This window comes from Amyelois transitella, chromosome 13, assembly GCF_032362555.1.
Source record: "Amyelois transitella isolate CPQ chromosome 13, ilAmyTran1.1, whole genome shotgun sequence".
NCBI lineage: Eukaryota > Metazoa > Arthropoda > Insecta > Lepidoptera > Pyralidae > Amyelois > Amyelois transitella.
In genome coordinates, this window is record NC_083516.1 from 1,598,679 (window position 1) to 1,610,712 (window position 12,034).

Consider the following 12,034-nt stretch of genomic DNA (forward strand, 5'->3'; position numbering starts at 1 on the left):
ACCCATCTAGGAAAGAGGCACAATTTATATGTAGTCCATCGCCTTAAACAAGGGATTAAGACGTGATATTTGTATGTATAGGTACCTATATCTATCGGTTGTTGAGGAGCGTAGGTGGTGGAATCGGTAAGTTGTCCCATTAAAATGCGTATGGCGCAAAAAGACATAGGTTCGAATCCCACCGTGCCGTGTGGTTCCCGGCACCAATACAAAAAAGCATAGGACCACTCCATCTCTTTCCCATGGATGTCGTAGAAGGCGACTAAGGGATAGGTTTACAAACTTGGGATTCTTTTTTAGGCGATGGGCTAGATATAGACGTGACCATATGTATGTATGTATGTATATATGTATGTCGAATCCCACCTCGGCTATGTACCAATGACTATTTTCGAAGTTACATACATTATTTTGAATACTAACTGATGCTCATACGGTGGGGGAACACATCGTGATGAAACCTGCACATTCGGGAATCTGTGTGTAACCATGATAGATCCAATACGGTTTTTTTTTTAATCCGATACGGGTTAGATTCCCCTGCAAAGGTTGCGGAGGTCAGACGAGAGTTGCTTCGTTTAAAAACATGACTCACCCAATCCAGGATCCATAGCCAAAGGCATACCCCAGACTTCTCTCCATAGTTTGTTTGTAATATCTTTATTGCATAGAAATTTACACTGTTACAAGAAAATAGTAAGTACATAGTTATAAAAGTAACAAATCAGAGTGTGGTGGTGAGGATGCAACCGGGATTAAAGACAAGAGGAAGATGTTTGTCTATGGGTACCTATACCACAATTTTTTGTCACTAAATACTTACTCTTGTGCTGTGTAGTTCCCGGTACCAATACAAAAAAGAATAGGACCATTCCATCTCTTTCCCATGGATGTCGTAAAAGGCGACTAAGGGATAGGCTTACAAACTTAGAATTCTTTTAAGGCGATGGGCTAGCAACCTGTCACTATTTGAATCACAATTATATCATTAAGCCGAATAGCTGAACGTGGCCATTCAGTCTTTTGAAGACTGTTGGCTCTGTCTACCCCGCAAGGGATATAGACGTGACCATATGTATGTATGTATGCCGGCCTGTCTACAATCAATTGTCACCAGCGTGCACGGTCGGTTGACCGCCACATAATGACGTGTCAGTCGCGCTCCGTCACCCACGCGTTTTGGGCCCGACGACGCGACGCATACGCAGATCGTTATATTTTTATGTTAAGTAATCAACATACATAAATACATATAATCTTATATATAAAATTCTCGTGTCACAATGTTTGTCTCCGTACACCTCCGAAACGGCTTTACCAATTTTAACAAAAATTTTGCATGCATATTCAGCGGGTCTGAGAATCGGCTAACATCTATTTTTCATACCCCTAAGTGTTAAGGGTTGTCCACCCTTAACATTTTTTTTTATTTATATGGCAAAACAGCGTTTGTCGGGACAGCTAGTCATGTATATATTTCTTGCGGGGAAAACAGAGCCAATAGTCTTGAAAAACAGGCTGAAAAGCCACGTACAGCTGTATAGCTTAATGACACAATTGAGATTAGAATCATGGCAAGTTACTAGCCCATCGCCTACAAGAGAAAGTGTTCACTAGCCTTTCCTTTAGTCAGCTTTTATCCATGGGAACCATATGGAGAAGTCCTGTTTTAAGCCCCACGGCTAATTAATCAAGTTTGAAGATTGTTGAGTAACCTGTTAACTCAATTTGTTTACGATTTCTAACTGGCAAATCAATAAATCTTCTGTAATTATCTTAGCATGTAAACGACGGAGGGGTCGCTGGATTCTTTTATTATACATATATATTTTCATCCAGCGACTAGGACTTACATGCATAAAATCACGCCGTTTCCCCGGAGAGGTAGACAGAGACTAGGACCGCTCAAAAAATTGAAAATACTCATTAGTCTGCTCACGCAATTGGATAATTTCATAATATTTTGCAATTTTATTTCATTTCAATGTTGTGAAAAGATGGTCTGTATAATACAGACCATCTTTTCACAACATTTATATGCATATAATAATGCAGTAACCCTTACAGGATAAACAGAGATGGTCTCAAAAAGACACGTTCAGCATAACTTAACGATTAACGATAGAATTGAGATTTGATAATTATTCGATTGGGAGATCAGGTTAATTGTAGGTATTATTTTATTTACCGTAAAGGTTTTACATATATTTACCTTATATTTACATACAGTTCACACATGATGCGCCAGGGTACGCAATGGAACCGACCGACGATACGAAACAATGAGCTTCCTCTTCCTACTAGCTCAGTCAGATCTCATAAATTTGTAAAAAATATTTTTTTTTGGGCGTTCCATTAGTGAAAACTTCCTCATTCATAGCGTACCATAGACAATAGAATAGGTATTACGCAAGAATAAATACATATACGGGAGAATTTAAGTTTACTTAGAGCCTGTTAATTTTCTTTTGTAATAGAATACTTACAATATTTGTAAGGATATAAATTGACTTTTCTTCTTAGTTTCGTTCCCATGGGAAGGAGATTTAAGGAACCCTAATCACCTAGATCTTTTTTATCACTCTGACATTTCATAGATAGCAAGTATTTTTAAGGTTATTCGATAAAACCAAAAACAAACTACACATAAATATACTTGGGCACTATAATAATATGGATTTGTAAAAGGCGACTAAGGGATACCTTAGTCGCCTTTTACAAAATACATTTTGGAAAGATTTGGACTGGTTCTATTCTAGTATAGTGTCGGAAACCTCACGGCATATATTCATCGTCCATCATACGATGAATATAATGTATAGGCATAATAACAGCGTCACTGGAGGCAGTAGCCTTCAAATTGTACCATGTAGCCCCCAACTGATGGATAGACGGATGGACAAACAAAAAAACAAACAATTACCATAATTATTATAAGTGGAGAGCGCCTGCGCAACTGGTCAGTCCACCATACGCATCCGCGGGACGCGCCGCTTGCGCGCCATTGGTACACCGAATTCGAATATCGAACTAACTAAATCTTTATATTCAAATTTAAATTTTTGCGGCTACTGGCCAATTAGAAGCCCATTGACAATAAAAATGTTCAGCTGATGAAGATTTTTGTTTGAAACCTTTTTCTTTTTATCGTAACTGGTTTTGCATACAGTGCAGTAAAGTTTAACATAGAGTAAATGATGGACTTATTGTGATTCTGTTTTTGAATCCCCAACGAAATGGAGTTGGAACGTATATTTGTCTTGGTAAGTTATTTTTGCTATTATGACTTAAAAATCCGAAGTTATGCTAAGCCAGTAAGGGACATATAGATTTGGATAATTTTATACATATTATTATCAAAAAAAAAATACTAATTTATTTATTAAGTAAACAATACACATTAGCTCTCTAATTTATGCTATTCTGAGCTCCCAAAAGTTCTTTTTATTGAACTTTGATTTGATTATGCTGTAAGCTTTAACATTAATTTTTAATTTAATTAGAATAATAACGAGAACAATGAAGATTTCGTAACATGAAACTTTATTAATAAATAATTAAAAGTGGCTACGGAAAGACTTATAAACTTGAAATTCTTCTTTTAAGTTGAAATTCAACATATCATATTATTTAAATCTCAATTCCATTATTAATTCATACAACTGAATGAGACCTTTCAGTCATTTCAAGACTTGACTCTGTCTACCGCGCAAAGAATATAAACGTGATATTATGTATGTTTGTATGTATTAATCAAAGTCATTTTCTTCCGTGATTCCGCCTGTCACATGAGTTGAAAATGTACAGCTGAAACTACTGGACGTAGGAAACTTTTCACAGCTTTTAAGACTACATCAGCTAATTGAGACTTTTATAATGAGTCGTGTAGAAGATTCACTGCATTGATTCTTCTCAAAAAAATATCATAATGTCAATGTGTGCGTGCCTTTCTCAATTTCATTTAGCAGTTGAAAGCCCCTTAACAGACTTCCAAAAAGGAGGTTTAATTTTCAACCACACAATTTATCGCATAGCAATTTTGTCGAAAACTCATGATCACATTTTAATGCTATTTAAATGAAGTACCTACTACAATCATCAGGAAGTTAGGGTAAAATATGTAAGGATCAGATGAAAATCTTCAGACAGACGCCATGAAATTCTTTAACATTTAACAGTTCGTGGGAAAAACATGCTTATTTTAGAGGTTTCAAATGCATTAATTCTATGCAATCACAGACTTAGTTAAAACTTAAAAATAGCTAGAGTGGGTTTAACTTTGAGAAGTAGATATATTATTATTATGTTTAAACATTTATTTATCTTGCTCTGTGCCAACGCCAATCTCCTGTTTGCTTTCCTTCCACCCAAAAGTTAACTGGAAGAGATTGCATTAGCGATAAGTCCGCCTTTGTACCATCTCTATCTGTTTTGTATGTTTTACTCTTATGGTGCATACAAACATACATATGGTCACGTCTATATCCCTTGTAAGGTAAACAGAGCCAACAGTCTCGAAAAGACTGATAGGCCACGCTCAGCTATTTGGCTTAATGATAGAATTGAGATTCAAATAGTGACAGGTTGCTAGCCCATCGCCTAAAAAAAGAATCCCGAGTTTGTAAGCCTATCCCTTAGTCGCCTTTTACGACATCCATGGGAAAGAGATGGAGTGGTCCTATTCTTTTTTGTACTGGTGCCGGAAACCACACGCCACTTATGGTGCAATAAAGAGTTTTATTTATCTATCTATATTTACATACAACTAGCGACCCGCCCCGGCTTCGCACGGATGCAAAATTTTAAATGTTATTATACATAAAAATCTTCCTCATAAATCACTCTACCTGTTACAAAAAACCGCATCAAAATCCGTTGCGTAATTTTAAAGATTTAAGCATACAGACAAACAGACTAAAATAGCGACTTTGTTTTATACTATGTAGTGAAGCTCGTTTAATAGTATAGGATAACTATATGTTTTAAAAGTATAGTTGCTGCAGTGTAGTTTGTTCCGCGGCTTCTTCTTCACATGCGTTTTGGAAGCGGTGGTAGTTATAATTAGATTTAAGTGATGTGACGTCAATAAGTGATACCTTGTATTCAATTTTGAAAATAAATCTATTCTATTCTATTTTATATAGTTAGTTTCGAAGTTAAAAGCGTATTTTGCGCACAAACCGCTACCATTCAAAGTGAGGTTCTAACTTAACCATGTTTATAATTTCATAATCACTGTTTAATGCAAACATTTGTGTTACGGGCACATTGTTTATGTTATATTGTGTTTATACGAGCATAAGTCATAATAACGTTATAATTGCCCATAGACAACAGAGGAAAAAGGTTATGGGAATTAAAAAATTACATGATAGTTTATCGTCGCGTGTCGTAAAGTATATAAAATATCTTTATTGAGTGTAATATGGCAATAAAAAAAATAGATATATATCTTATTTTGCAGGAATTAACATTAATTATATTTTGACGGACAAATTACAAAAATTTATTCTCAGATTAATCACCCTTCATTATGATAAACTTGCTGTGCCCGTAACTTCGTCCGCGTGGAATAATTATTTTGGGCATCATTGAAGCCCTCAAGGATGAATAATTCTCCCCGTTTTTTTTCACATATTCCAGCATTTCTTTGCTCCTTATAGTTGCAGCGTGATGTAATATAGCCTGAAGCCTTCCTCGATAAATGGTCTATTCAACGCAAAAAGAGTTTTACAATTCGAACCAGTCGTTCCTGAGATTAGCGCGTTCAAACAAACAAACAAACAAACTCTTCAGCTTTATAATATTAGTATTTTGATACAGGTATTTTCAAAAGATATTAGGTATTAAAGCAACCTCTCACTTCATACGAATCTCAATTCTATCAGTAAGCCAAACAGCTACGTGGCCTATCACGTTCAGTTCGGCTTATCAGTAGTTTCAAGACTGTTGGCTCTGTCTACCCCGCGAGGGATATAGACGTGATTATACATATGTATGTACCTATGTATGTTAGATATTATAAGTTGTAGGATTTCTTCTTCTTCCTAAATGATTTAGTTCCGGTTACATCTTTGGGTAAGTCAGGTTTTTATGCGAAGCTAATCCCGTCTGACCTCGCATCTTTAGCGAGGGTACCTGTCTAACTAACTAAAAAAAAATAAAGTGTGTGCCAGCTGCGTCTCTTCCCGTGCAAATTGTAAAGGTCAACCAAGAGACAGGCTAATAAACTTAAGATTCTTCTTTTAGGCGATGGGCTAATAGCAACCTATCACTATTTGAATTTCAGTTCCATCATTATTGCACGTAGTCATAGACTAACCAAAAAACCGTTGGCTCTGTCTACCCCGTAGCGGATAAAGACGTGATTATATGTTCCAATGCATGTATTCTACTGACATGTTACATCCAGGGTTCAGCCATCACGCGACCTCCGTAGCACAATGGTATGATGTCACAAACAAACCAAAATTCAGATATCAAGGTTACAGTAACCTAATTACTATTGTTTTTTAACACAGGAAGGCAATAATTTGTTTTGCTTATGATCTTATGAATCTCGTAGTTTTGGTATGACATGTCGGATTCTTTAAATCGAGGTTATGGTAATAATGCAGAGTTAGTTACGTCCTACAATATGTAACAATAAAAATATTGGCTGATCTAAAAGAAAGGTAAATGCAAGACAATAGCAACTGAGCGACAAGTTACATATATACATACATAATTATCACATAAACATGTACGTACAATAAAGATATAAATCACAAAAACATGTAGCAAATGCTGCAGTGTAGTTTGTTCCACCACGTCTTCTACACATGCGTTTTGGAAGCGGTAGTAGATAAGTCTAGATTTTCTTATTGATAAATAAAAAAAGATGTGTCGATACATACATATGCACTGCAGATCCACCGGCAAAGATCTGTCCTAAGTTACTGTCTCAAATTGAATGTTATATTTCCAAAATTACTGAGGAGTACATGGGATACCATATCCAATCAAGATATGATAAACTTATATATACTGCTTAAATAATCACGCCTCTTTCCCGCAGAGGTAAGCAGAGACAACATCTTATATAATCCATATCATCTTATATTATGTCATGTTGAAAATATTTACGTTTATATAGAAATAGTCTTAACAATGTATTTGACAACCGGTACCTACTCATACTTAACTGTTGATATAATACTTTACGCGGCTGAAAATAATCTCGATTTTTTTAATTTAATTAAACAGTAAATCAAAGGCCAGGAAACGAGCATACACAAAAAAATACTTGAGTTCGCACGCGAACTAGCTGTTAATGTGCGATTTAGTGATAAACCGACAACGATTGTACAAGTTTTTTATATATGGGAAATATTATGATGTAAATTCGACGGTTCAAACGGTTATATATTATTAAGTACGCAAATTATAATATGTAGGTACACTGTATTATGTACGGAAATGACGTCTTAGCAAAAGTTGTTCTAGTTACCTGATGATATATTAGTTACATATATACATATATATAGTCACGTCTATATCCCTTGCGGGGTAGACAGAGCCAACAATCTTGAAAAGACCGAAAGGCCACGTTCAGTTGTATGGCTTCACAATGGAATTGAGATTCAAACAATAAACTTATATTAATTTACAATAATGCATATATTTCTTCTTACAGACTGTGTCATCCCTCCTCTCATTTCTGCTACACACTCAAGTGCTCGCTGCAGAGACAATACTATCAACAGTTCTCACTCCAGACACCAAGCTTCTGTCCCGCCAAAGTAGAAGCTACTACGACCCTAGATTCTACGGGTTTGGACTTCCGTACGACGGGAGAGCTTACGAATACGCCAGGCCGTACGAATATGGTAGACCAGAACGACCATATTATGAATACGCTAGATTAGAATACGATAGATCGCGATGTGGTCGTTGCGACGATAGGTATGACAGAGATAGAAACGACAGAGACAGAGACAGGGATCGCGATAGGGATGACAGAGATGACGATAGACGAGACCGTGACGGCTATGACGACCGCAGAGTCAACCATAGACCAACATACGGCAACAGATTTGATAGAAATAAGAACGACGATGATTCATACAATGACGATAGACATAACAATTCTAATAACGGCACTGATGATGATAATGATACAGATAAGAAGAGGCCTTATGATGACAAAGATAGCAAGCCTAGTGGCAGTAGAAGAGACAGAGATAGAAGCAAGTATGACGATAGGGATCGGTACAGGCCGGATTATTATGATAGGTTTTTGAGGGATCCTGCGAGGGAAAGGGATAGGGGGTATGGGGATCCTTATAGAGAAAGAAGGCCTGCTTATGACAGATATCCTGATAGATATGACGAAGGGTATGCATCTAGATATGATCCGGTGTACGCGGGTAGATACGATGGGTATGGGGGTTACAGAAGGCCGCTGTATGATGATAGATACGATAGAGGTTATGATGATGGCTATGGAGGATATGGACCAGGCGTTGGACGTGGACCTCATGACAGGTGAGCATTCTATTTGGAATCTTAGTTTAATTAAATCAGCTGCATTGACGTAAAAATAGTAGGACATGTATGATAGTATTCGTTTAACAAAAAAGTGCCTTGTAACCCCAAATATCTCTGTTTATAATTCTTCTAACATGCATTACCAGTTTGAGGATCATAAGGTTTGTACTTATACATTATACTTATCTACTGAAATAGAGTGATCACAGAGTTCATCATTCAGTTAATCAACAATAGCAACCGTTACGACTAAACGATGTCAATATTGAATAGACATGTGCACGCTTTCACCAAAATCTGTTTCACACGTGCTCAATGCACGGGTAATTGCAAATTGTCAATTTGAATTGTAACGGACATCGGTAATGGAATATTTGCGCGCCATTATACGCCGCCATTGTTAAAATGGCGGGTCATGTGACATATCTTAATAACCTTAAAAAAATAATGATCGGTTTGGTCCAGTCATGTTCTGATTAATTCTTTACCGCTATAAAATCAGCTACATATTTAGATATAATTCATCGGAAAGTCATACAATACCCATGTGCCAGATCACAATATTATGTGACGCTTAATTTTACCATATAGGTCTTGTTAACTGAAGACTTGGTGTATGATGCCCCGTATATACGAATCATACTAAATTAATGAAGTTGGAACATAGATCTTCGTAATATTACATATTCTTGCACAACTGATATTCATTTCTTACATTTTCTACTGAAAAAGTACTTAACGAACTACCGTTAGTAACGTTATTCAAGCCGCTTAAATATATAATTTATTCTCAAATCTAAGATCAACAATGTTGCGAGGCGTGAAATAACGACCACCATTGAATAAATACATAATTATCTTCAGCAAAATACCAACACTGATTCCATACAATTATCCAATTTGCGGCGCAATCTTGACACGTTTAGACATCTGATTGTAGGTACAAATCTACATTAACACGAAGGAACCGCTATACAAAATGTAGTTTCGTTTTAATTTGCAAACGGTACCCGTTTGTTTTTGCGGCCATTTTGTTTCTCGTTGGTTGGCCAACGGTTGAGTACCCCTAGCAAAACGCGGCCACTGACCCTCGGCTTCCTGGGTTCGAAATTTGAACAGCGGTCATGGAACTGAACTTTTTTATATGGTAGGCAATGATTAATTGGAGATAATGCCATAACTGTGTGCGAGTTGCCTTAATTAAACTATACCCAAAATATGCATAGTTTAACAACCTTCGCTTGATTTCATTTGATCAATTGAGACAGTAATTTTAGAATTTTACAGTCTTTATCATCGTCAAATTACTACCAAATCGCGTATATTTTTTGATGAATCAGTGTAGATATGTAGATTCGCACCCTATAATCAAGTATATAGTACACTCCCTTTCTAGACATGCCATTTATTAATTATTTTCTATTCTATTTCTTCTGTAAAGGATGCGGATGTCAGAAGTTAGTCGCTTACACAATCCAAATCAGAACTTAAGGTCTAAGTCGCACCCGACCACCTTCGCAACCAAGAAATTGCCAGGAGAAAGAAAGAAAGAAAAGCATTTAGTAATAGCTTACAAGTTCTCTTTTCGTGTTTCAAACAATCCTGTCAGTTTCAGACCCTGGGATGAGACGTACCGCGGACAGGCCGGATGGGACGCCGGTGGACGAGGGTACTACTTCGCATCAGGTCGACCGGACACCGCTCCAGCACCGAGCTGGGGACAGCCGGGGTATGCCAGGTGAGGATATCAGTCAGTCAATTAGACCCTGTGACGAGGTAAGGGTGATCGTGATCAATTACTCGAAAAATAAAGCACCTATTGTCCTGTCTTCTATGCCTTAACACTATCTCGTAACTCGTAAATGAACTGTTGTTCACCCTTGCCTCAATTTTGTATGCGATCCTCTTATTGTCAGGTTGGCTGGAAGAGATCCCTCTTAGGGATACGCCCGCCTTTGTACTGTACTGTTTTATATTTGTAATGTACTCCTTTAGTGAAGAATAAAGCAATTACTTACTTACTATCACCCGGGAATCTTAACATTATTGCAGCTGGTTAAAATAAATTACTCTTTCAGACCCCAAGAGAGCGGCTGGCAGAACGTCGGCTACACAGGGTACCGGGACCCCCTGGAGTACAGGGGTTCCTTAGGGTACCAAGACCAGGGGTACCGCCAAGATCTGAACGCTGGCTTTGGACAAGCTAGTGGTTGGCACAGCGTCGGTGAACGGAGACCATATAGGGACCAGAGGTGGGTAAAATAGATAGAATATTTTTAAACTCCAGACCTCGGAATTTACCTATATTTCATTTTCGAAAAATTGTTCACTTTATGTATGAATTTATGTAATATATTACGAAGGATAAGTATAATATTACAAATGCGGAAGGAACTCTGTATGTTTATCTATCTGTAACGCTTTCACACATAAACCACTAAACCGATTTATATAGAGTTGACCCCGAGGAAGAACATGGACTACTTTTTATTGCAAACGCACAAAAAGTCGCGGGCAAAAACTAGTTGTGAATATTTACAAAATAATGAGACTATTTACAATACAATATGAATGAAGAACATTTTATTATTTTTCTCTATTTCAATCTTGAGATTCAAATGGTATTCAATTTGATTCTCAAACGTAATTTGTGACGAAAATGCCTCAGGTTTATTCCACTTTTATCAAAATCGTATCGCCATTTCGGACCACAGGCTATTTACAAGCTTTATAACTTTAAAATGTTAGTCTATGTTGATTTCAGTGGCGTTGCACACCTCGATGACAGGGGCTCACACAACAAGCCATCCAGAGACCAAAACAGCTACGGACAGCCATCAAAACCGAGTTATAGCCAACAAAATCCCTATGGCCAACAACAAAATAGTTATGGTCAAACTCAAAACGGTTATGGTCAACCGCAAAATGTCTATGGTCAACCTCAAAATGTCTATGGACAACACGCGTATGGTCAACAGAACTCGGCAACGAGTGGTCACAGCAGCAGCACTACGCCTAGCACAAGTTACTTGTTTCAGAGGTCAGACGAACGCGTGACCACTAAATCTGCGGAGGAAACGACTAAGGCGCCATCTTAGATTAAGTTATATAATGATAGTTTAATTTTTTTGGGTAATGTTACAATTAGGTACTTTTAAAAAAATACTTGGTGGTAAATACTTAGAAATGTCAATGGTATTAGGTTTTTAAAGATGCTGAAAGTAATTAAGGAAATTATTATATTTATTGCCACATTTTATATATATTGATAAAAAATCAAAAATTAGTTTACAAAAAGTATCTACAAGAGGCTTTGACATAAATTACTCACATAATTGATAACTTTTAAATTTTAATATGATGTACGGGTACGGTGGGTCACATTGAACAGTGTACATATCACTTTCAGTACCTTTACAACGAGGGTGGTATACCTTTTTCTATGTGGCTCCCTGTACACAAAATTATTCACTAAAACCGCTCATCATGTGTCTTGCACCAAGAT

The 12,034-nt window shown here is 36.9% G+C and overlaps 1 protein-coding gene across 1 annotated transcript; it reads left to right on the forward strand.

Annotated features, from left to right (window-relative positions):
• Window positions 1–3,070: 3,070 nt before the first annotated feature.
• LOC106141500 (uncharacterized) lies at window positions 3,071–11,627 on the forward strand. The gene is made up of 5 exons (XM_060947381.1): window positions 3,071–3,263; window positions 7,676–8,526; window positions 10,145–10,267; window positions 10,608–10,781; window positions 11,294–11,627. The coding sequence occupies exons 1-5, from the start codon at window positions 3,237–3,239 to the stop codon at window positions 11,625–11,627; spliced, it is 1,509 nt and encodes a 502-aa protein (XP_060803364.1). The 5' UTR covers window positions 3,071–3,236.
• Window positions 11,628–12,034: the final 407 nt, after the last annotated feature.